Genomic DNA, 27152 nt, shown 5'->3' with positions numbered 1-27152 from the left:
ATTTTTACGCTTGGTTAATACTGTTGATATATAAAAAAAAAACAGTATTCAATGAATGCTTATGTTTGCCTATCTTGCGGTAGAAGTTTAAACAGTGTATTAGGAGTTTAACAAGAGGTAAGATTAAACAGTTATATACATGTTCGAACGGTATTCTATGTACTTCATTTTCATTGATCAAAGATGTTTTATATGAATTCATTATTTTATCAAATATTAAATTTATATGAAAACTATTATAGCGATTTAGCATAACAATAATTGGTTTGTCATTGTCTTTTTATATTTATGTAAATTTAAATTTGACACTTGATCGAACAAAACAGCAAACATATTTTGAGAAGATGCTCAATAGATCTTACCTCGCTTTTTAAATGCTTGTTTAAGTTACCCCACGATTACTTTGAAACCTAGGTACGTTTGTGGTTATTCAGGTTTTCTAACCGTTAGGAAAGTTGATTGGATCGACACGATATACATACAAGTAACCAACCGCCCACAATCGAATGTAACCACCGGTAAATTTAACCATAACATTTTCTTAATACATTTTCTTATGACATATATTGTGCGCGCTTTAAACGACTATTTCGTATTCGAATTAAATGGCATTCGCGGACAGCAAGGTGAATGAATCCAAACGAGCGACTCGCGTGTTTCAAAGCTTAATTTGAAGTATGCAAACGGGGACGTCAGTTGTAATACAAATTCTGAATTAAAGACGATGTATGGCAGGAAATAACTTGCAAAGTGTATGCCGCCGGAAATGCACCGCGCAACGTGGGTCAGCTCAAGCAAAAATGGACCAACATATATTCAGTGTAACGATATGTAATATTGATAAATTACTCAAGCATTATTTATAAAACCGCAAACGTGTACAACTAGCCTGGTTATTTCTATTTTGAAATGTTTGTTCTTGTTGTTGTTGAAACTGATGTAACATACACTTAGTCAATGGTCATCGCAACATGCTACTATTATCATTTGGGTGAAAGTACTGGTCTCATGGCTTCGTTATAAAAATGATCTCTCTACTCCAAATTACGATTTGTACACCTCTAAAACACAACATTGACTAAATGATTAAAATTAACATTGAATAACATGCGATCATTCTGTTTATAGGCAAGTTTAAACTTCTCCGGTTCATTAGATCAGCAGTATATAACATTGAAGTAGTGCGTGTAACCAAGTGGAAAGTTTGTAATGCTTATGCACAGTTGAATAGTGATATGATGACAAGGGTCTTTATTTAACTATGGTTAAGCTAATATTGAAGACCGTGAATGCAAAATTGGCAGTTATTTTGTTGCTTGGATTATTTATAAATTAAATATTATAATTAAAGGTAAGATAATATTTCAAATTTTTTAATTAGTTTTGTATTAACTGATATTTATCCTATTACCAGATGAAAATCGATTGTATAACAACGATCGTATAAACTTAAGCTTTATACTATCGATATTTTTAGATCAGATTTGGGTTTTTTAAAAATCGGAAAATCTGTTTTTGTCAACTACGGACAGATAAAATCGTCAAAAAATGCGATCTTTGATAATTATTAATAGAAAATGGAGAAAATAATAGGACAAATAGAATATTATATGAGCTCGGCTCGAACCATGTTAGCGCTCGGCAAGCCTCGCGCTACATCAGTTCTAAGCCTCGCATGATAAACTTGATCTTTATCCAAAACTCACATAATATTCTCTATTAGAAAGAGTTTTATTATACGGACAAAGCTGTCAATTCGTTTACGTCGTTTGACAAGTAAATGGCTAAAATTATTTAATTAGCTTGTTTCAATAACTTTGTGGTCGCATGTTGCTTTATTATGTATTGTGCGGTTACGCTTTCTGTTCACGTAAGTCGGTGATTGTTCTCCATCCGGACAAATTGTTCTTACATGGGAACTATCGATGCATCTGATCGCACTCGGCATACCCCGAAAAGACGAAAAGAATTTGCAAACTTATGTGCTCCTTAAGTTCGTCGTCCGAGGTGGGAAATCGGATTGCTATGTCTTAAAGGTCGAATGACGCAGCAGTCACTGCAACCGTCTGCTTAATCGTCGACATTGTTTGGTTCGTCGATGGTCAAATCCTATAATGCGTGAACATACGTATCTAAGCAGTAAAGGGTTAATATGAGCCGTGCTCTGTGAGCTTTTGGAACCAACTGTATTCGAATAAACTGTGCATTTGTAGCCAAAGTATTGTTTTAATATATATATACCTTTTAGACTATGTATATAATGTAATGCAAAGTATTTTAGGTAATCTTATTGCTGCCTTTATCTGTAGTACCATGTTATTGCTTATCAGTTCTTTTATGATCGGATCAAAAGGAATAACTGATTTTTTACCAGCTTTTTTTCGTTTGAGTGTGAACATGCACCTTTTTTACAATTGAGTGTTTTATTCTAGACATTTTGTTGTAGTATTTAACTAAATTCTGCCAGCTTGGTAATTAAATGAATCAAGCAAAAATGATGTGTTGTCCAGTATCATTATCAAAGTTGACATGAATGTAGAAAAATTGATTGTTTTCACTAATGTGAGTGTATAAGATAAAAGGAGGATATAGCGTTATGATGTTTTTGAACGTAATAATGGTCAGATTTAGAGTTGATCTTCTCGGAATACACTTGAACAAACACATTTCATTTCCATTTTCTTTTGCTACACATAATCTAAAGCGATAAATGAGAATAACTTTTCGAGAATTTCCTAATTTAACTAAAAAATCTGTTCACAAAATGGTCAGAAAAAGGCCCGCATTTAAATAACAAAATAAAATGTTACATAAATTAGAAGACAATACAGTTGCTTCATCACATGTGCATTTAAAGATCATTACGGGACAAGACGCATCACGAGGAATGTAAATCGTTCAAATATAAATGTGTGGGTATCCATCACAAGACCTATTCCTTCCAAGAAGAGGCGCCTGAAAACAATCCTGAAAAAGGCCCCGAAGCATAAGACCGATGGTCTCATTATGCGACTCATATCTTTGTCTTCATCAATTTGAGTTACATACTTTCTAAGATATTTTTTTCGATATTATCTAGATATTAAGTTATTATACACTGGTGAATATAAAAATTGCCTATAACATATAAATAGTATAGATGTGTTGGGTAAGTTTGATTCAAATTGCGTAAAAAACAAAACTTGTTTATATTCACGCGTAGGAATATAATGACACATATGTGTATATATATATATATCAATGACCTGAGAGATGATTGACCACCATATGAACGGCGTATGATTCCAGGCGATGATCGCCTGAGTCAACTGGAACCGTCAATTGAACACTATCGTCTTAACCACGATTTCCACTAACATCGGTACAAGGAATGCCTTAATTATGTACGAGACAGAAGAGGAATGGTAGCAGAGATGAGAAAGTTCATCCTTAACATCTTAGGAATCAGCAAATCGAGATGGAAGTTACTTCTTTCCTCGGGGAATGCGCGAGAACATTCACACATCCCGGGATGATATTCACGTTTGCACAGAGAGAGCTCGTATGGTGGGTGGCATTCAGATCAATGACAGCCTCTGTTCATACCATTAAAATATGATAATTATGAACATAACAAAAGTGCTTCACCCGAATACGCGAATACAGACGACAAGCAGGATTATCATCCATCATGCAAGATGGACAAAACGTGAACACATCATTTTTTATAAGTGACATTAACGCAAAGATCCGTAATGACAACCAAAGGGTATTAGTAGATCATTGGAAAGCAAGAGATAGGCGAGATGAATGACATCAATGAGATGTTTGACCTCTGCGCCGCAAGAAACGTTGTCATTGAATTAATTGTTTTCCACCACCGAAGAAGGATAGAAAGGCAACATAAGTATTCCAGACTTGGCCCCGTAGAACCAGATTGACCATTTGTAAATCGTGAGGATGTTTCGCCGCCTTGTGTATAATGAATGCCTCAAGCAAGGAGCAGACATACGTTCAGACCATCATCTCCAAGTCGACCGATTGAAACTGAAGATCAAGAACAGTTGTCCAGTCCACGCCAGCGTCGCTGAAAGGCACCTTGAAAAAAATAAGAGTTCCTAGTCACTCTCCAAAACGTGATAGGTCCTTAAGGAGCTGCTTTAGGAAGAGACGATAGAAAAAAACTGGCAGAAAGTGATATAACTTCAACATGCCAAAGAGTTCTTCGACCCACATAATGTGGATATCAGCACAGACAAATAGTTGAAGAAAGGAAACAAAGAAAGCTAGAGTCAACAACAGAAAAGAAAATTATCAGCCGAAGACGCGTACATAGACGACAATAGAAATACCCAACGAACTATAAGAGCAGACGAGCGGTTCTACCTAGAGCTGCAAGTAATTCAAGCAGCAGATGCAGAACCCAACATAAAATAAATGAGATGTACTCCATCACTAATTGCAGAAAATTATCACACACCAGAGAGGCCTGTACGAGACAAGAATGGAGAGACGATAGACGATGGTGAAGGCAAGAAGAAGATGTTATCGAAAACTTTTAGGAGCTACTCTACAGGCTACCTTCTGCTAAAGCTAAGCATATTCGTCCAGATACGATCGATCTGCCAATTAAAATTATGAGCATCCACAAGGAAGAGATCCGCAACGCCATTACTAGATTAATTGAAGAACGGAAAATGATGGCAAACAGGCAGAAGCGATGCAGGCTTACGTCCAGACCAGTGTGGAGCTACATGTACTAAACTCACACTTTATCAATTTATGGGGAGAAAAGGTTATACAAACAGAGTGGAAAGAGGGTTAATCAATCTAGCCTCAATACAAACGACCTTATTTTCTGTTCAAACTTCCGAGAAATAACTGCCAATCACAATGAATGTGTTAATCGCATCTTTATTAACCGAATGAAATGCGCTGTAGACCCCTATGTTCTTTACTCACGAACGGCCCGAAAGGATGGGTGATTGTACGGATCAGGTCGCATCCCGTGCTCCATTCCGGAGCTATACCTGTATTGAAACACGCCCTCGCTTTATCAAATACATCGACTATGAGCAGGCGTTCTACAGCGAAGGCTGGAAGTCCTTCTGGAGACTACCGAGACAATAAGGAGTACAATTAAAGTTCACAAACATCATCATAAAGTCTTATGATGGGATGATCTGCAGAATAGTCCGCAGCAGATAACTCAATGAGGCTTTCGCAATAAGAACCAGATAAAGACAAGGCTGCTTACACTCACAGTTCTGTTCCTGTTGGTCACAGACTGGGTCATGCAGTCATTGGAGGACCAGAAGACCAACATAGTTTATAGGAAACATTAGGAAACAGTTGGACGACCTCGACTGTCTCAAAGATCTGGTCCTTCGCTCTCACACAAAAAATAGATGCAGGAAAATACCAACATCGTTGCGGACAACTCAGCAAGACTTGGCCTCGCCATGTACAGATTGACGAGCAATGTGTTAAGACATACGCATCCACAGATTAAAACTCAATACAATCTAAGGCGAGCTTGAAAAGATAAGAGGATCTAGCGCGGAAGTCAACAATGCCACGATAAGGCTCTTAAACCTTTGTGAAGCCAGTATTGATCTATGGGTCAGATACATGGAGAACCAAAAAGGAAATTTAGCTCCAAACAATCATTTATCCGTAGACACGTGATAACGACAGCTATACTACACACGCATACTGTTGGCGAATAAACTTTAATTGAAGTTGTATTTGTTAAACTGTACTTAAAATACTTGTTTTCCCACTCACACGCTCACCGTTAGCAGTTTGTAACAAGTCCATGTGAAACATCCAGAAGTTTTATGGTTTTAATTGAGTTCCGTTTGCATAATATAATCGAGTTTATTACAATATCGTCTTCATTACGTACTTATTTTCAAAACAAGTAATTAAGAATTACGGTTTGTAACTGAATCCAAATTGTATCTGGTGACAGCATAACGCACGGGTTCTTATTTCAGGATACCGGGTATTAACATGGATAACGGTTATTATCAAATGCATGAGTACAAGGCCCCGGCGTGGGCACAACACCTGAATCACATACCATCGCATATAGTAAAGGTTAGCAAATTTTTTCCATAATATAGGCATATGCCAATCTTACTATGTTAACTGTGTTATACATGGTATTGCTTTACACTTATACAGTGGTCCCCGCGAGTTTAGAATTAAGCCCCGTTCAAAGTAACACTTAGTAAATAATTCCTGTAGCACGTAGACTTACAAAGGTCAAGGCAATATGAATGATTGTAAATTATGCTAGACAAATTTTTAGTACAATTCATTTCACTTCAGCAGTTTCTGTACTCTTTTACAATGTATTCAGTGACATTGTCTTTACCGATCGTATGTAACAGTTGAGTATAACCATCTTTTGAATTTATGCGACATCACGGTTACAGGTATTGATCTCGTTTTTATTAAACTACATCTACATAACTGCGTACTGTGTTATTTGACTTTTGGAGAAAATGGTACCAATATATTAAAAACAAAAACATGCAAAATGTAATAAAAACAATTAGAAGTTCGAACGGGTGTTGAACAAACACTTCCATGCATAAAATATCACATTGCCTTAAGTTTGGGCTATAAATATAAAAACACTAGTGCGACGGATTTAAATTAATTACTTTATAAATGAACGCTATAAAGTTACTACCAGACGCAGTTCTACCTCATCAAGGGTTTATTATTTCAAAGTTATTTGTGCAAGGTATTCTTTTCCCTCTACCCCAATGTAGCTGACTTCTCTGAACACTCCGATACATCGCTGGAGCCTTCCCGGAGTACCGGATGGGTTCCAAGTGTTTATCAAACGCGATGATCTTACTGGCGTAGAATTATCTGGAAGCAAGGTATACCTCATTTTAATGACATTTTTAAAGTTGTTTGCTGTTGTATTTAGGTAATCATTTCATGATGGAGAACTTTGACATTCCTTAATATCTACTTATCCGTTGTTTCCCAATTGTATTGTTTATAATAGATATTACCACGCGTCTTAAGCTGTTTTGGATAATGGTCAATACCAGTGCGTGATCTGGGACACACTGAGTCGTAAAAGCTTTACTGTCCTTTTGAGAGACTAAAGACTCTTCTAAGTTTGAACGTTTGTTTTTCAACAAACGAAACGATGCTTCTATACTCGATAAAGATGAACGGTCATGTTGATACCAAAAGGTGTTATGTTATGAATATATATATATATATATATATATATATATATATATATATATATATATATATATATATATATATATATATATATATATATATATATATATATATATATATATCCTAAGATGACTAAAATCATCAAAATGTTGTGTTCTTTAATCGTTCTATGAAACGATGATTTTGATGATCTGCAATTTCCCTACCCCGCCTGGGTATTCTGGCCACCCATCACGAATCTTGAACATTTTGCGCTAAACGTGAACTCAGACAATCAAAATCGCGTTAGTTTGCTATAGAGCATAGACTTAAGTCTGGGGCTGCCCCAACCATATTTTCTTAAACTTAAGATTACAAAGCTTCAAGGAAAACCCCAGTGAAACCAAACGACCTTGAACAAATGCAGAATAAACGAGAACAGTGTTAAAAGCCTTTGCTAAAAGGGACCTAAGATTGGAATGTTGCCAATACAATGTATATACTTTTTTAGATTACTTCATTTAAATCAAAGCAAATTGATTATCTTTGGTCACTTTGACCCAACGAAATCCTGACCAACGAGTCAAAATCAGTTATAAATATCAAACGTGTCACGGTAATGAGCAAGCGATTCTACGAGTTGACATAACACTTGTGTTAGTAAAACACCGTCTATTGATTAAAGCGACCCAAATTAAACGTTGTTTACCTTATCTAAATTACATGAATGGCACTAAAATCAATATTTAAATGGAAAATTGATAATGTTTATAATTAAAACAATTTTTAATGACAATATATAATACGGTTGTGCTAAGCAAAACATAATATATGAGCATCTCGGAAACCTTCATTAACTGGCTAACACAGCGAATGACAGAAGTGGTCTTCAGTCCATCTTGCTCAAACGCTGCCATAGCCTATGTGCCAGCTTTCGAAATGCAATCTATCTGTAGACAGAAGTTAAATGCATAAGGATTTCATAAAACGGAATACGCTTGTTAATCAGTTTTGTCTTACATCATTTTTGCACATTATAGTTGCAATAAACTCAATTTAAGGAGCCCCATAACACCGTTTTTTCATCGAGGGCGAATAAGTTAAGATCAAATTAAGTCACTTCTGTTATGAATAAAAAATGGCGAGTTAATTAGAATATGTGTCAATCGCGATCTTTTCACATTCTTGCTGGTTAATATAACCGTTAATAATAAAGTGAGGTGCAACACGTTGTTATATGCACTAAATAAGATTTTAAAATGTTGATAAGAATAAAAACTTTTCATGTTAGACTTAATTCTGTTTAACAATATTTAATTAGAGCATCGTTGATTAAGTTATTAACACTGATCTGATATATAATCATTGTTATGATATCTCAGTGATCATATTCCTCATAGGTCCGCATTCTACAATTTCTGTTCGCTGAGGCCCTTAGACACAACGCTCGCCACGTGGTGACAGGGGGCTGTCTGCAGTCTAATCACTGCCGCGCAGTAGCCCTCACATGCCGCCAGCTGGGCTTGACGCCCCACATTGTGGTGGCAAGGGTGTCAAAGGTAAGCTTGAATGGAATAACACCCTTTGCAAAGTCTATGTCGCACAAAAGACATGTTGCTGTAACCTTTCAATCAAGTACTTAACTCTACTTTATATTTATGTATATTCTTTTTCGATGTTTGGTTTAAACGCTTGTAGATATAACATAATTTATCATAGATTTAATTTTACGTTTTAATTCTTATAAGTAAACTCAATGCAAACATTAAAATTAGTTAATACAAACTTATATTGCAGCCTTCAGCAACATAAGTCAAGCTTTTGAGTGTGACATTTTATAGCATTAAAGTTATCAATGAGAAACGATTGTAAATTAATTTGTTTGAACCTCCCGCGGCCCTTGCTAAATATACGCAAATATATAGGTAGGGATATCATTGCAATATTATTATTGTTATATTTTTCATTCAATGTATAATGTTTACATGATAGGGAATAATAGTGAAATCACTTATTGCATGTGTAAACACAGCCCATAGTGTTCATTGCGTATTACATGTTTGAGATTTGTACTCAATATTGAAAGATTTTAACGAGTTTAAAACTCAAGAATTTTTCAAAGAATTATTTGTTTGTTTCGGCGCTAAATCGGAGGAACCTGTATCCAAAAGTTCAATAGCGTATTCAAAGTAGAAATTAACTTTAAGTTTGATCACCTTAGTTTATTTTCTATGGCGCTGTAAGTTCAAATGCAACTTGTATAACCATTATCTGCGAGTGAATTGAACATTGGGAATTTTTTATTAGATAAATGATTTGAAAATAGTATCACGGAAAGAAATAACACATGTGACAACCCAGAGTTTTTAGAAGCATACCGACGTCATAATAACACGCCGTTTTTCTGCGAATTGTATTGGCATATTTCAAAGTATATGCGATACTGATTAAAACGTAAATACCCCATAGTATGGTTTTACTTACTCACTGCCATATATTATAATAGTGTGAAATTTCTTAAACAAACCGAATACTTTATGTTGTTGTATCTCACGAAGAAAGAAGAACTCGGTGCAAAAGGAAACGCCTTGCTGTATCGGTTGGCAGGAAGTCATCTGTATATGTCTCCAACGTGCTCGTACGAAGCGTTCTCGCAGAGACTGCGCAGCCTAGCAGGTTATATCAGGTCCCTACGTGTTCTGAACTGTAGAGCTTAGAATCGTGCATTTACCAATTGATCAATGCTGGGTGCACACCAGTGTTACTGACGTATTGCATGATAACGTATTGGCAGTATGTATGTTTATAGTATATTATTTATTCTATTTTTGGTATGGATGTCTAAAGGTGTAATTGATATATTTATGGTAACCGGTTATAATGGCACGAACTTTAAATGTGCTGTTGTTTTGTTTCTTGAACACGCACAACAATTTGTGCAATGCATTTTATATTAACTTAATGTTTTCGATATTTCTGACACTGCAACAGCGATAAGTACCGGGAGCCATGCTACTGTATCCCGCTTGGGGGAGCCTCGTCCCCAGGTATGTTCGCGTTCATCACGCTCTTCCAGGAGCTCATTGAACAGGTAAATACGTTTCAGTAGCTTATACTGACCAGGTGTCTCGTACGAGCACCTGTCCTATGCTATAAATATTACACACGCTCTAGTTGGGTTTGTTTGGCTGTCTGGTTAGCGCAGTGGTTAGTTCTCGCGCGTTTGAAAAAGGCGACGCGTGTTCAATTCTCTTTCCCGGAGGCACGTGAATTTAATTGGTGGTCAACATTACGAACAAGTGCGGTCTCCTTCAAAAACTAGGGCTCCACTCCCCACAACACTATACCAACTAAAATGAACCTTTTTCAGGAACGACTAAAAAGCTTGAAATTGCAGTCATAATTTAATTAGATGTTAATAATGACTTCTTTCATCACATAATGCAGCCTCAAGCGCGGAAGGACCTCTTTGAATTTGAAAAACATACACGCTGAGATATTGACCAGGTCAGCGTCAATACAACACAACGTGTTATTGTTTGTAATTGCCACCGTGTCATATACTAAAAAGTAGTCCGATATTTATTCCTTGTCAACGAATTATAACACGTTTGAAGTTATACATCATGATATTTTTATTGAAATTATACCATGTACCTTGTGCGGGAGGTAAGACATAAATAAATCATACAAATAATTTAGAACGTGGTAATTCTTATGGGGATTTATGTTTTCTTTAAGTGGAACCGAATACCGGAAAGATTTGCAAAATGAGTTGTTACATTAGCAGTGTGCAATGTATGCAATAGTAACTTCATACGCTTTAATCTACCTTATTCTAATACGTACTGTCTTTCACGTTGCTTTTATTCTTGCGAGTTACGAACGTGTAGAGTATGTGTGTTACCAACATTTTTTTAACAGGGACTTTTTGACAACTTTGATGACATTGTCGTCTCTATAGCAACAGGATGTACAGCAGCGGGCATTGCTGTCGGTAACTATCTTACCGGATCAAAACTGAGGTAAATCAAATGTTAAAGATGTTTTATTGATTACTGATTGTCGGCTATGGTTTCTGTTAATTTTAATGTTGATTCATTTGTTAATATTATATAAAGCTTATTCCCATATTCTAATGACATAGAAGTTGGTATATTATTATATTTTTTAACATAAAAACACGTCTTTCTCACGTCATCGGACGCCATGCATACGTTCGTCAGCAAAACAGTGTAAGCAAAATAATACCATGGTGTTAATAATATTTGCCAAAATAAACTATTTTATTGTTAATATCGACGATTTCTTCACTGGCCTTAAGGGTTTGGTAAGGCGGACTACAAACAATGTCTCTTTCTTTCTCACCTCCTTACGATTGCCATTTAAATTATTCCAGAATCCACGCAGTTTCTATCGCCCTAAGTAAGGAGGAGCTTACTAAACGAATCGACCGGATGTTGTCGGACATAGAACTGACCCTGGGTGCAAATGACATCATGGATATCATAGATGACTACATCGGAGAGGGGTATGGGACTGCTACGGAGGGGCTTTTAGGTAATGAACACGCTTTCCATCATACGTTTCTAAACATATTTTGGCTTCTATCCTTGTATTGGTACGTATGGAATATGTCACTGGTTCCTTGCCTTAAAAAACGAAAGCTTCTGTCCTTATAAAATGTTTCTAGTTTTATTTTCTAAAGGCCTAAATTAACACAAAGGTATTTTTATTTCTAATGAGTGGACCATTCCCAAAATACCAGCAATATTCTAAATTACGTTGTAGCCATTCAGCAGAAGATGATTCTTAGAAAATTCAGTTTGGTTGTTGTCGGGACATGACCCCACGCCCAACCCCTACCCCTGATTTCTTAAGACGAACATCTCTGCTGCATTTCGGGTGTCACTTTTGCGCTTTTCTAGAAACAAATAATGACTAAAATTAAATACCAGTTAAAACAAAATATGATATCAAAAGGTGCAAGTAATATGAAGAAAATTAATTTAGAATATATATGCATTTTAGGGATTTAACGAATAGCAAAATTAGTATTCATATCTTTTGTAAAGTATTTGAATATTTGATGTTCAGTATAACATACATGTGAACAAGATCGGAACGTTTATATTGTTTTATTATGAACAAAAACATGAACAACTTGAAAAACTATATCTTTGAATGCATCGCAATAATTACGTTTCATAAAACTTACATATAACACATAACACAGCCAACGTGTCGATCATGTAATTGTCTATAAAAAAAAATAAGTTACACTATACACGTAACACAGTTGACATACGAACATTCATACTTTAGCGTAGAATTTGCTCTCGAGATTTCCGCGGTAATTTTACGTTACTCACAAACAAATGCAGCCTTTTTACCCGCAATTTTAAAGGCAATGCTAGAGCAGTGTGTAATACATGTATGTACACAGTAAAACATGCGTGAGATCCATATGCGGGAAGATGTGTTTGAAAAGTTGGCATTTATGAACTTAATACACGTCTATAAAAACAACTCACAAACAATAAAAACACAGGTAATCGAATAGCAAAAACAAAATCGAATAATTTTAATTATTTTTTAATTCAAATATTACCATCATTTATAAATGTGCTTGTTTGATATTATTTTATGCTAAAAGAGCGGGAAAAAAATGAACTTTAGCCATAAGAAATCGTGAAAGAACTTAAATTCTGTTAAATATTGTCATTTAAACTTATGCCATATTCTGCCAGCTCAGCCCCAGACCAACCTGCGCATTTTCGTAATATCATCACACATCCAGGGTACTTAACTTGTGATTACTTTGGTCGTGCATTTCTATTTTCGGACAATCTACCCAACCCCTGATTTAAGTAGAGCAGTTGTCAGTTACTGGTATGAGAGCACTATGCACTGGTAAACCAGCAAAACCAGGAAAAGGCAGATTGGGTAAATTTACCACATTGACATGACAAATACTTATTCAAAAATCGGCCTTCCGATATTTAATGCAAGGCAAATAATGTATGTACTGTGTTTTCGGTCGATCGGACTATTTTAACGAACGGACAGAGAGTGTGATGCTATTAACAAGTATGTCTTTCAGAGCTTTGGTTAAAGTAAACCATATTTTGTTCTTTTAACTTTGGTTAAGTTAAAGATGCAACATCTCCGTATCAATTTTCTCACACATCATATATTTAATTATTACTTCACACATGCGTTCTTGGTCAATGTGCGATGTCTATGACCAAATATACTTTTTTGTCATGGTCACGTTACTTGTTTAATGTATAAATGTTTACCTTTGGTTTGCACACACTTATAAAGTACCACTTGAAATATCTCTTCGGGGTCATACAATCAGATGACTGACAGAAAATGTGAATTACTAGTATACTATAACAGTGGAAGAAAACACGAGCTTGCTGTTAAAGGAGAGCTTTCGTTTTGTTGCAAACATTGTAGACAAGCCCTAAGCATGGTCACGACGCTGCCAATACTATTCGAATATATAGATATTACAATTATTGAATCAAGATTAACGGCGTTTCCAGAAGTATAAACATCTTTATTTAAACAAATCAACGTTGTTAATAGCACAGTCTGTCCACATGGACGTCGCAGAAAACCACATGCTAGACATTTGCCTACAAAAAATTATCGGATATCACTAGTAGGAGTTTGTACTTGCTACAACAATTAATATCACATACCGAAAGGCGTAACCATTTATACTTAAGCCTTAAGGAGTAATTCCCGTCACATTTAATTTGAATCCTGCAATAATTAAAAAAGAACTATAATCATGTTTTTATTGACAAGAATTGTGGTTGGTATAGATAATGGGTGTTATCTAGAATCTGGTTCGTGTGACAACCCAAACGGTAAATTAAGCCAGAATGACACTAGCCGGTAAATGCATGTAGAGCAATATGAGAGCTATGCACTTTTATATCGTCGGGAAAAACATTTGGCGGCAATGAATGCATAGCGACTTCCAATACAAGGTAAAATAATACACCCGTGGTTTGAGTAACGCTGTCCATGACAGCTGATTGTTTAAGTACAATCTAAATGTGTCAGAAGATGTGCTGTCAAAGTAAACAATCTCTTGCAACTTAAACATCCAGTCGGTTTATTTCAGAGACCATCACGAACGTGAGCGCTAACACAGGAATACTTCTGGACCCCTATTACACTGGCAAGGGCACGCAAGGTTTACTCGAGGAACTCAAGAAAACTCCTTCAAGATTTCAAGGGAAAAGAATCCTATTTATACACACCGGTATACGCACTTATGATCTGAAGGAAATTGGTCTATGCAATATATGTATGCGTAGATCCATGACAGCCTTCGCATTTACACAGTCTGTGTTGAGCTACTGTCAACACGAAACCTTGTGTGACTGTATAGCTGACATGCAACCATGGTCATGATCAGACAGTGTACATGCGCAGGCTGATCTTGAACCACGCTGCCTATATTGCATAAGAGTCTTTTTCACACGACGCGGCTATAATGAATATGTTCCTGATCCACATTTTTTGAGGAACCTTGCTTATTTCATAAATTTCCCAAGTGTGAAATGCCCTTTGAAAAGCCTTACACGCATATTTATTGATGTACTTTTAAATGCATAAAGCAATATACACGGGTAATCGCTTTTTCTGTGTTACTGATTGTATGTGTTAAAACTAGTTATCGCCTAGTGTCGTTCATGATCAAAGACTTCATTATTTTGCAGGTGGTATATTCGGGTTGTTTAACGGTGAGATGGACCGGGTGATGAACCTTCCGGGTAACCATGCCTACTACATCAATGAGTGGCCAGAGAAAGACATTCCTCTTGTTCAATAAAATACATGTTTTACTCATCGATTTTCATTTTAATAGCGTTTTAAACTGGCTAATGTGGCCGTGGTGTAATCGATATGGTGTCCGCCTTGCGACCGGGAGATCACGGGTTCGATCCTCACTCTGGGAGCGTTCTCTGATCTTCCCTAAAGACACCAACTACTGGTTCTAGGCACAGGAAACGGACTCGAGAGCGTTACAATAAGCCTGGGGCGTTCGATCCAAACGAGCAAACATAAATAGGTTTAAACTAAACTGACAAACGTATGAATGCGTATGCCACATAAACGGTAACCATGTGAACAACATCAATGTGTGGCCACGTGTCAGCGCAAGGCACATTCCGCGAGTTTTATGGAATAATACGAGAAGAGGGGTCACGCCGATCGACTTCTGTTAATTGTATTTTAGAGTCGGAAAAGACGAATGGCTTATCCCCGGTAACAGCAGCATCATTTATGAGTGACAAGAAGAGGACATTCCTATACCCGCGACGAATTCACACCGAGATTGCCAAACAAACAATACAAAATAATGCCTAGATACTATATAGTAAATATAATTGTTTTCTTCAAACTATTTCTTGTACGTTTTTAGATATTAGAACTTTACTATTTGATAAATATTATCACAACCATGAACACCAATGGTTAGCAATTAACTCTTGAATTCTTAGCAAATACCGTTTTACTTGTTTTTACTACAACTACACTTGTTGTCTCAAGTTAACACTTAAGTTAAAAGTATATGCATATATTCACAGCCAAAGATTTTCCTGTGCACATTTATTTGCAAAGCTCAATATTGCATCACAGTTTATTTCATTCTATACCAACAAATATGTATGGCATTTTAGAAAAAGAAAACACAAAAAGTAAACACGTTTGTAGTTCATGTATATTCCACATAATTAAGTACCGATATAACATCATTTCCAAAGCTTGCCTAATGTGCGAAAACAAATGGTTGATTATTAATTGGTTGTTTGACGGTCCGAAATTCTAGGGCTTATTTAAACACTACCGCATTAGTTTCCTTTTAATTAAAAATCGCCACTTGCATATCAATCTGGATATTTTGATTCGAAACAAAACTTCAATGCTAGCTCTGTTGCTACAACACAAGCAACGCCACAGGACAACCTGGATTCCCACTCCCGGCGCTTGAGTTCAGTTGGTGGAAAATCTATTACTAGTCGGGTTTCACTCAAGGCGTCCCATATTCAGTCCCACAGGACGACCAAACAATGTATAATATCTGTACAAACTTTAAAAGTCGATTCAAATAAATCATATAAATTAAACTCGCGATACGCTCACACTTTCGTTTCTTGTTTAGCAAATAATGTTTAAGTGCTGCTACACACTCCGAGACAACCGCTTTTTACGGAATACATATCTCGTACACTTCGATATATGCACATGAGATGAATGGATTATACTACGGTTTTATGCTGCTGTTGAAGTTTTTTACGTCGAAGGTACTGACTAAGTTTAATACATTTCCAATACGTGTGCTATTTATTATAATACTTTGGCATGTTCTCCATATGTCATACGATTCACCATTCCTTTAAGAAAATAAATAATCTATATATTCAAACATGTTAATGTGATGGTAAAACATATTAATATATTGGTATCAATTGTTTTAAAATAACGACTTATTATGTTAAATAAATCAAGTTTTAATCTATTCAAAAACAAGTGACCAAAAGACGGGGCCAATTTTGACCTCAGTGGCATTATTTGAAAAGAATAAGGGTGATCCTTGTTGTTTCAGGAAAATAATGTTTAAGTTATTTACAAATTTAGTCAATATAAAATTATATTAAAAAACCTTCACCTACCATTCACCATGTGAAATATGAAATTTCTGAAAGATGTATAGGGTAATTATGAGTGACTATATTGACAGCAATATACATGACGGACAGACACAAAACAATACATGTTCCCACGGTCCATCGGAAAAGCTACAGAGATGTTAGAAAACAATCCATACCGTCTATTTGTTTTCCATATTAACAACATTTGATTGTACAACAATATCTTAAATTCATGCATGTCAATATACATTTACGAGATTGAGACAACAAACTTTGATCAGTACATTTACATCACTAACATTCACATGAGTATTTATCTCTACTTTTAGAATACGTGTTATAGTAGTGGTAACAAAACATGAGTCTAATGTATTTTTGACAATGGCACTAAATATGGGAAATGCTTCATTCAATTAACCAGACAGAAAAAAAACGTAAAACAGTGTCAATACAGTATTAACACTTATCTTATTAAGGTATAGAGCAATAGTTACACATTTACGATTAAAACAGTAAGGTTATGATGTTGAAGATATATAAACAAGTTAGAGAGAGGATTAAAATATCATGTTATCAATACATACCTGAATTCATTGGTAGGTGCACAAGTATTTAAAACGGCATTGGACAGTTCCCATAAACTTACCTTTATACAAAATGCCTTACCACCACTAAATGTCACTAATATTTTTGTGTTTTTCTCACAACTGCCACTGAGTAGATTAAAAATTTTCTCATTAAACCATCTTTTCAGGGAACGTTGTGCAGTGCCCTTTGTTTTCCTTAACAGCGCGTTAAAATGCCCTTTTGTACGATGCTGCTTCAGCGAAGCAGCTCGTCTTCTAAGTTATCATACCATGAAAAAATTCTTCGAAATGTCGACCTATGTAAAAGACCGAGCCAGTCCGATTAAGATAGCTCGATTTTAAAGTTAAATGAACTGTATCAGAGTAAAGGAGACATTAAGGCGATTGTGGCCAGTTTGGATCCAGATAAGCCTGCAGTCGCTTGAAAGCTGTTTGCTTAAAAGCGGTTTTCTGACAATAACAAATAGTTTAATTGGATACTGATTTGACTGCCCTTTTCCTGAGACCTGGCTCAAATAAAAGAATTGACATTAATCAAATGATTTTATTTCGAACATTAATCAAGTGCTTTTTTTCTGGTCCCTCGAAATCAATGACTCCAGCACTTTCGTGTTGAGAATTTAATACTGCTTAAGGCGATGATAGGGGTGTGAGAGATGTTGCATCATCCATTATCTCTCATGAAACGATTCAATAAAACCGAGTCGGCAAAATTTGACTTAATTTTTGGTTTGGTTGCTCTCGAGGGATCGAAAAATGTCAAAATCTTCCTAAAAGCCTAGTGGTAGAGTGTCGACTTTGATTGCAGGAGGTTGCGCTGCGGGTTTGATCCCCAGAAGCGACATTGAACACTAGCCAACTTTGTTATCTAAAAGACTGCTAAACCTGATATACTAAGATAATGTGAATTTTCTCTCACATGATGGCCATCAGTTATATTATATAAAAACTCACAGCAGTGGTAAACAATGGGACAATAATTTATGAACGCATCTTTAATTTGACTTTTTACACGTTGAATTTGACATGGCCTAGATTTAAATATGTGACTTGACTTTACCAGCACTCTTGTGACGGAGCTTAAGTGTAAATGTAGATTTGCTATTATAGAAGTGTGGAAAGTTTTAAGGTTGTGACAAGTATTTAAAGCAAAAATGGGTCATTACCGAGAGGCCAAAACTGATCTATGACTGTTTTAAAACAAGTAAAATCAGTGCCCGATTTAGATTTCCTTACATAGTTCAATACAAATTAATTTCAGAAGCCTGGTAACAGTTTAACGTTAATGTTACCAATGTTTCAGACCAGGGCCTTGATTTTGAAATCTAGGACATGCATGGTCAGATGATGTCATTAAAGATTATACATTTTTTTCAAACACATATACATGTAAACACGTATCTGTAACTAATGCAGATGTTATAAATAGTAAAATGCACAAGTCAGAAGGCATTTGACTTTTCTGCTGGTGCGTTGGCACACCAAGTGGCTCGGTTACAATGGTTTGATGGAATGCTTGGATGTGTAGTTACATTATATACAGTATATCAAACTGTATTATTTCAAGTATGTTTTCATCTAATATACTTATATTGATAATATTTACAAAATTAATGTATATGAATGATAAACTTGACTGAAATCAATTAAATGATACTGGAATCATGACAGTAATTTATAATGATAATTAATTTATATATGTTTCTTGATACAATCATGTACATCTATATCAAATGAGATCATACTGTAACTTCAGTGATGAATTTCAGTGAATTAAATTAAATCCAAAATGTAGTATCTCCCATCTCTCTCCCGCAGAGTGCATACCTAAAGGTCCTGTTGTGTACCTATCCAGATCCAGATCCAAAAATATTAAACAGAATTATGTATCATGTTGTTGAGAGGGGATGATTTTCCCTCTGCTTTATCAATGTATTGTTTTACTTCTTTAATCAGTGTGTTTAAAGATATATCAACATTGATCCAGGGTCAGAGCTTCAGGCAATGAATATTTCACTGATCTCTTTTCTAATGGATATTTTAGCTAGTTCCGACATTCAATACAGTCAAATATATGTTAATTAGTATCTGTACAAATTGTTAGATTAAATTTGTACATTATATATTATTTATTAGTATTAAAGATATAGTACGAATGTTCATGCTAGATGAATTAAGAGCCTTTGTCAAGCGGTATTCAAACATTTTTAAATGATAAAATGTTCTGAAATGTATACCCATTTTCTCTTGTCAGCACTGGCCAGATATAAAATGTATACCATTTCACCTCTTTTATATGAAGCCATTACCAGATCACAAATGTATATCCTTTTCTCTGGCACCCTGGCCATCTCCTGTTGATCACCTAACAAACACCAATCAAAATGGCAAATTATATGCAGAACACTTCATTATATGCAATGGTTGAATGAAATACTGCAGAATTGACATCCTTTTCACATGAAAATTATTTAACTTTCACAGACATGGAAAAAGAGCCTGCACAACACAGATCAAAAATACTTTTTATTTGTGGATCACCCCATATCTTGATACTCTATTTCATAAATATCTCAAGTCTCAATGAAATCAGGACAAAAAATTGTATTTTATGTCCTAATTGACCTGGCTATAGTTATCACATAATCAATCAGTATATTTATATCATTATTTATGCTTTGTGTATTGCAAACATATACACAATCATGCAGTTACATGATAGCAATAATTAATAACAAAGCCACCCATACTATAAAGTCATTGGCAAAGCCTATGATAACAATGTGAACACATTGAATGTAATCGCCCTCTCGTGCCAGCCAAAACAACGCGTTGACAGGTTGTCATTTTTGACAGTTCTACTTTCACTTTCATTTTGTAATATCACACTATTTAAATATTATGTGGCTGAGAAAAATATCGCCATGGCTTATTGAATATATTTTCTGTACATTTCTTCAAAAAACTTACATCAATACACGATTTTCTTTATTAATTCAAACATTCCTGACAGGCTTCCGCTTTTTTTGCATATTTCGCTTACATTTTAACGCGCGTAGGTAGGGCCGCATTACCGCTTACGAAATGTGTATTCATACTTTTGCCTTCGAGGTTCTTATCCGATGTTTGACGGAAAGGGCCGGGAATGTGCGATTGTGGGTCAAGTTCCCCACGGGTACTACTTCCCTATACCCCCAATTTTTTTCCGTAAAATGACAAGCCTTACACGCATATTTATTGATGTACTTTTAAATGCATAAAGCAATATACACGGGTAATCGCTTTTTCTGTGTTACTGATTGTATGTGTTAAAACTAGTTATCGCCTAGTGTCGTTCATGATCAAAGACTTCATTATTTTGCAGGTGGTATATTCGGGTTGTTTAACGGTGAGATGGACCGGGTGATGAACCTTCCGGGTAACCATGCCTACTACATCAATGAGTGGCCAGAGAAAGACATTCCTCTTGTTCAATAAAATACATGTTTTACTCATCGATTTTCATTTTAATAGCGTTTTAAACTGGCTAATGTGGCCGTGGTGTAATCGATATGGTGTCCGCCTTGCGACCGGGAGATCACGGGTTCGATCCTCACTCTGGGAGCGTTCTCTGATCTTCCCTAAAGACACCAACTACTGGTTCTAGGCACAGGAAACGGACTCGAGAGCGTTACAATAAGCCTGGGGCGTTCGATCCAAACGAGCAAACATAAATAGGTTTAAACTAAACTGACAAACGTATGAATGCGTATGCCACATAAACGGTAACCATGTGAACAACATCAATGTGTGGCCACGTGTCAGCGCAAGGCACATTCCGCGAGTTTTATGGAATAATACGAGAAGAGGGGTCACGCCGATCGACTTCTGTTAATTGTATTTTAGAGTCGGAAAAGACGAATGGCTTATCCCCGGTAACAGCAGCATCATTTATGAGTGACAAGAAGAGGACATTCCTATACCCGCGACGAATTCACACCGAGATTGCCAAACAAACAATACAAAATAATGCCTAGATGTTGCGCTTTGTTTTTAATTTTATGATAACGATACTATATAGTAAATATAATTGTTTTCTTCAAACTATTTCTTGTACGTTTTTAGATATTAGAACTTTACTATTTGATAAATATTATCACAACCATGAACACCAATGGTTAGCAATTAACTCTTGAATTCTTAGCAAATACCGTTTTACTTGTTTTTACTACAACTACACTTGTTGTCTCATGTTAACACTTAAGTTAAAAGTATATGCATATATTCACAGCCAAAGATTTTCCTTTGCACATTTATTTGCAAAGCTCAATATTGCATCACAGTTTATTTCATTCTATACCAACAAATATGTATGGCATTTTAGAAAAAGAAAACACAAAAAGTAAACACGTTTGTAGTTAATGTATATTCCACATAATTAAGTACCGATATAACATCATTTCCAAAGCTTGCCTAATGTGCGAAAACAAATGGTTGATTATTAATTGGTTGTTTGACGGTCCGAAATTCTAGGGCTTATTTAAACACTACCGCATTAGTTTCCTTTTAATTAAAAATCGCCACTTGCATATCAATCTGGATATTTTGATTCGAAACAAAACTTCAATGCTAGCTCTGTTGCTACAACACAAGCAACGCCACAGGACAACCTGGATTCCCACTCCCGGCGCTTGAGTTCAGTTGGTGGAAAATCTATTACTAGTCGGGTTTCACTCAAGGCGTCCCATATTCAGTCCCACAGGACGACCAAACAATGTATAATATCTGTACAAACTTTAAAAGTCGATTCAAATAAATCATATAAATTAAACTCGCGATACGCTCACACTTTCGTTTCTTGTTTAGCAAATAATGTTTAAGTGCTGCTACACACTCCGAGACAACCGCTTTTTACGAAATACATATCTCGTACACTTCGATATATGCACATGAGATGAATGGATTATACTACGGTTTTATGCTGCTGTTGAAGTTTTTTACGTCGAAGGTACTGACTAAGTTTAATACATTTCCAATACGTGTGCTATTTATTATAATACTTTGGCATGTTCTCCATATGTCATACGATTCACCATTCCTTTAAGAAAATAAATAATCTATATATTCAAACATGTTAATGTGATGGTAAAACATATTAATATATTGGTATCAATTGTTTTAAAATAACGACTTATTATGTTAAATAAATCAAGTTTTAATCTATTCAAAAACAAGTGACCAAAAGACGGGGCCAATTTTGACCTCAGTGGCATTATTTGAAAAGAATAAGGGTGATCCTTGTTGTTTCAGGAAAATAATGTTTAAGTTATTTACAAATTTAGTCAATATAAAATTATATTAAAAAACCTTCACCTACCATTCACCATGTGAAATATGAAATTTCTGAAAGATGTATAGGGTAATTATGAGTGACTATATTGACAGCAATATACATGACGGACAGACACAAAACAATACATGTTCCCACGGTCCATCGGAAAAGCTACAGAGATGTTAGAAAACAATCCATACCGTCTATTTGTTTTCCATATTAACAACATTTGATTGTACAACAATATCTTAAATTCATGCATGTCAATATACATTTACGAGATTGAGACAACAAACTTTGATCAGTACATTTACATCACTAACATTCACATGAGTATTTATCTCTACTTTTAGAATACGTGTTATAGTAGTGGTAACAAAACATGAGTCTAATGTATTTTTGACAATGGCACTAAATATGGGAAATGCTTCATTCAATTAACCAGACAGAAAAAAAACGTAAAACAGTGTCAATACAGTATTAACACTTATCTTATTAAGGTATAGAGCAATAGTTACACATTTACGATTAAAACAGTAAGGTTATGATGTTGAAGATATATAAACAAGTTAGAGAGAGGATTAAAATATCATGTTATCAATACATACCTGAATTCATTGGTAGGTGCACAAGTATTTAAAACGGCATTGGACAGTTCCCATAAACTTACCTTTATACAAAATGCCTTACCACCACTAAATGTCACTAATATTTTTGTGTTTTTCTCACAACTGCCACTGAGTAGATTAAAAATTTTCTCATTAAACCATCTTTTCAGGGAACGTTGTGCAGTGCCCTTTTTTTTCCTTAACAGCGCGTTAAAATGCCCTTTTGTACGATGCTGCTTCAGCGAAGCAGCTCGTCTTCTAAGTTATCATACCATGAAAAAATTCTTCGAAATGTCGACCTATGTAAAAGACCGAGCCAGTCCGATTAAGATAGCTCGATTTTAAAGTTAAATGAACTGTATCAGAGTAAAGGAGACATTAAGGCGATTGTGGCCAGTTTGGATCCAGATCAGCCTGCAGTCGCTTGAAAGCTGTTTGCTTAAAAGCGGTTTTCTGACAAAAACAAATAGTTTAATTGGATACTGATTTGACTGCCCTTTTCCTGAGACCTGGCTCAAATAAAAGAATTGACATTAATCAAATGATTTTATTTCGAACATTAATCAAGTGCTTTTTTTCTGGTCCCTCGAAATCAATGACTCCAGCACTTTCGTGTTGAGAATTTAATACTGCTTAAGGCGATGATAGGGGTGTGAGAGATGTTGCATCATCCATTATCTCTCATGAAACGATTCAATAAAACCGAGTCGGCAAAATTTGACTTAATTTTTGGTTTGGTTGCTCTCGAGGGATCGAAAAATGTCAGAATCTTCCTAAAAGCCTAGTGGTAGAGTGTCGACTTTGATTGCAGGAGGTTGCGCTGCGGGTTTGATCCCCAGAAGCGACATTGAACACTAGCCAACTTTGTTATCTAAAAGACTGCTAAACCTGATATACTAAGATAATGTGAATTTTCTCTCACATGATGGCCATCAGTTATATTATATAAAAACTCACAGCAGTGGTAAACAATGGGACAATAATTTATGAACGCATCTTTAATTTGACTTTGACACGTTGAATTTGACATGGCCTAGATTTAAATATGTGACTTGACTTTACCAGCACTCTTGTGACGGAGCTTAAGTGTAAATGTACCATTGAAAATCACCTAAATCCAGATTTGCTATTATAGAAGTGTGGAAAGTTTTAAGGTTGTGACAAGTATTTAAAGCAAAAATGGGTCATTACCGAGAGGCCAAAACTGATCTATGACTGTTTTAAAACAAGTAAAATCAGTGCCCGATTTAGATTTCCTTACATAGTTCAATACAAATTAATTTCAGAAGCCTGGTAACAGTTTAACGTTAATGTTACCAATGTTTCAGACCAGGGCCTTGATTTTGAAATCTAGGACATGCATGGTCAGATGATGTCATTAAAGATTATACATTTTTTTCAAACACATATAAATGTAAACACGTATCTGTAACTAATGCAGATGTTATAAATAGTAAAATGCACAAGTCAGAAGGCATTTGACTTTTCTGCTGGTGCGTTGGCACACCAAGTGGCTCGGTTACAATGGTTTGATGGAATGCTTGGATGTGTAGTTACATTATATACAGTATATCAAACTGTATTATTTCAAGTATGTTTTCATCTAATATACTTATATTGATAATATTTACAAAATTAATGTATATGAATGATAAACTTGACTGAAATCAATTAAATGATACTGGAATCATGACAGTAATTTATAATGATAATTAATTTATATATGTTTCTTGATACAATCATGTACATCTATATCAAATGAGATCATACTGTAACTTCAGTGATGAATTTCAGTGAATTAAATTAAATCCAAAATGTAGTATCTCCCATCTCTCTCCCGCAGAGTGCATACCTAAAGGTCCTGTTGTGTACCTATCCAGATCCAGATCCAAATATATTAAACAGAATTATGTATCATGTTGTTGAGAGGGGATGATTTTCCCTCTGCTTTATCAATGTATTGTTTTACTTCTTTAATCAGTGTGTTTAAAGATATATCAACATTGATCCAGGGTCAGAGCTTCAGGCAATGAATATTTCACTGATCTCTTTTCTAATGGATATTTTAGCTAGTTCCGACATTCAATACAGTCAAATATATGTTAATTAGTATCTGTACAAATTGTTAGATTAAATTTGTACATTATATATTATTTATTAGTATTAAAGATATAGTACGAATGTTCATGCTAGATGAATTAAGAGCCTTTGTCAAGCGGTATTCAAACATTTTTAAATGATAAAATGTTCTGAAATGTATACCCATTTTCTCTTGTCAGCACTGGCCAGATATAAAATGTATACCATTTCACCTCTTTTATATGAAGCCATTACCAGATCACAAATGTATATCCTTTTCTCTGGCACCCTGGCCATCTCCTGTTGATCACCTAACAAACACCAATCAAAATGGCAAATTATATGCAGAACACTTCATTATATGCAATGGTTGAATGAAATACTGCAGAATTGACATCCTTTTCACATGAAAATTATTTAACTTTCACAGACATGGAAAAAGAGCCTGCACAACACAGATCAAAAATACTTTTTATTTGTGGATCACCCCATATCTTGATACTCTATTTCATAAATATCTCAAGTCTCAATGAAATCAGGACAAAAAATTGTATTTTATGTCCTAATTGACCTGGCTATAGTTATCACATAATCAATCAGTATATTTATATCATTATTTATGCTTTGTGTATTGCAAACATATACACAATCATGCAGTTACATGATAGCAATAATTAATAACAAAGCCACCCATACTATAAAGTCATTGGCAAAGCCTATGATAACAATGTGAACACATTGAATGTAATCGCCCTCTCGTGCCAGCCAAAACAACGCGTTGACAGGTTGTCATTTTTGACAGTTCTACTTTCACTTTCATTTTGTAATATCACACTATTTAAATATTATGTGGCTGAGAAAAATATCGCCATGGCTTATTGAATATATTTTCTGTACATTTCTTCAATAAACTTACATCAATACACGATTTTCTTCATTAATTCAAACATTCCTGACAGGCTTCCGCTTTTTTTGCATATTTCGCTTACATTTTAACGCGCGTAGGTAGGGCCGCATTACCGCTTACGAAATGTGTATTCATACTTTTGCCTTCGAGGTTCTTATCCGATGTTTGACGGAAAGGGCCGGGAATGTGCGATTGTGGGTCAAGTTCCCCACGGGTACTACTTCCCTATACCCCCAATTTTTTTCCGTAAAATGACAAGCCTTACACGCATATTTATTGATGTACTTTTAAATGCATAAAGCAATATACACGGGTAATCGCTTTTTCTGTGTTACTGATTGTATGTGTTAAAACTAGTTATCGCCTAGTGTCGTTCATGATCAAAGACTTCATTATTTTGCAGGTGGTATATTCGGGTTGTTTAACGGTGAGATGGACCGGGTGATGAACCTTCCGGGTAACCATGCCTACTACATCAATGAGTGGCCAGAGAAAGACATTCCTCTTGTTCAATAAAATACATGTTTTACTCATCGATTTTCATTTTAATAGCGTTTTAAACTGGCTAATGTGGCCGTGGTGTAATCGATATGGTGTCCGCCTTGCGACCGGGAGATCACGGGTTCGATCCTCACTCTGGGAGCGTTCTCTGATCTTCCCTAAAGACACCAACTACTGGTTCTAGGCACAGGAAACGGACTCGAGAGCGTTACAATAAGCCTGGGGCGTTCGATCCAAACGAGCAAACATAAATAGGTTTAAACTAAACTGACAAACGTATGAATGCGTATGCCACATAAA

General features: G+C 35.5%; 1 protein-coding gene across 3 annotated transcripts; it reads left to right on the top strand.

Annotated features, from left to right (window-relative positions):
* On the top strand, positions 1-26884 carry LOC127838500 (uncharacterized). Of its 3 annotated transcripts, none has more exons than XM_052366284.1 (10): positions 1-117; positions 5979-6081; positions 6765-6878; positions 8577-8735; positions 9735-9862; positions 10168-10267; positions 11101-11201; positions 11576-11736; positions 14321-14461; positions 26755-26884. In XM_052366284.1, the coding sequence occupies exons 2-10, from the start codon at positions 5995-5997 to the stop codon at positions 26865-26867; spliced, it is 1104 nt and encodes a 367-aa protein (XP_052222244.1). In that variant the 5' UTR covers positions 1-117; positions 5979-5994; the 3' UTR covers positions 26868-26884. The 3 variants fall into 3 exon arrangements, with proteins under 3 accessions (XP_052222244.1, XP_052222243.1, XP_052222242.1); XM_052366283.1 differs by lacking the exon at positions 26755-26884 and adding an exon at positions 20811-20940 and having other exon boundaries at positions 2-117; XM_052366282.1 differs by lacking the exon at positions 26755-26884 and adding an exon at positions 14922-15051 and having other exon boundaries at positions 2-117.
* Positions 26885-27152: the final 268 nt, after the last annotated feature.

This window comes from Dreissena polymorpha, chromosome 7, assembly GCF_020536995.1.
Source record: "Dreissena polymorpha isolate Duluth1 chromosome 7, UMN_Dpol_1.0, whole genome shotgun sequence".
Classification (NCBI taxonomy): domain Eukaryota; kingdom Metazoa; phylum Mollusca; class Bivalvia; order Myida; family Dreissenidae; genus Dreissena; species Dreissena polymorpha.
The sequence above is the reverse complement of the archived record's forward strand: the minus strand, read 5'-3'. Positions and strand labels throughout refer to the sequence as shown.

Coding starts and splice junctions, on each gene's coding strand:
- LOC127838500 (XM_052366284.1), top strand. CDS start 5,995: ATGGATAACGGTTATTATCAAATGCATGAGTACAAGGCCCCGGCGTGG. Junction 8,736..9,734: donor TGGTGGCAAGGGTGTCAAAG/GTAAGCTTGAAT, acceptor TATCTCACGAAG/AAAGAAGAACTCGGTGCAAA. Junction 11,202..11,575: donor CTTACCGGATCAAAACTGAG/GTAAATCAAATG, acceptor AAATTATTCCAG/AATCCACGCAGTTTCTATCG.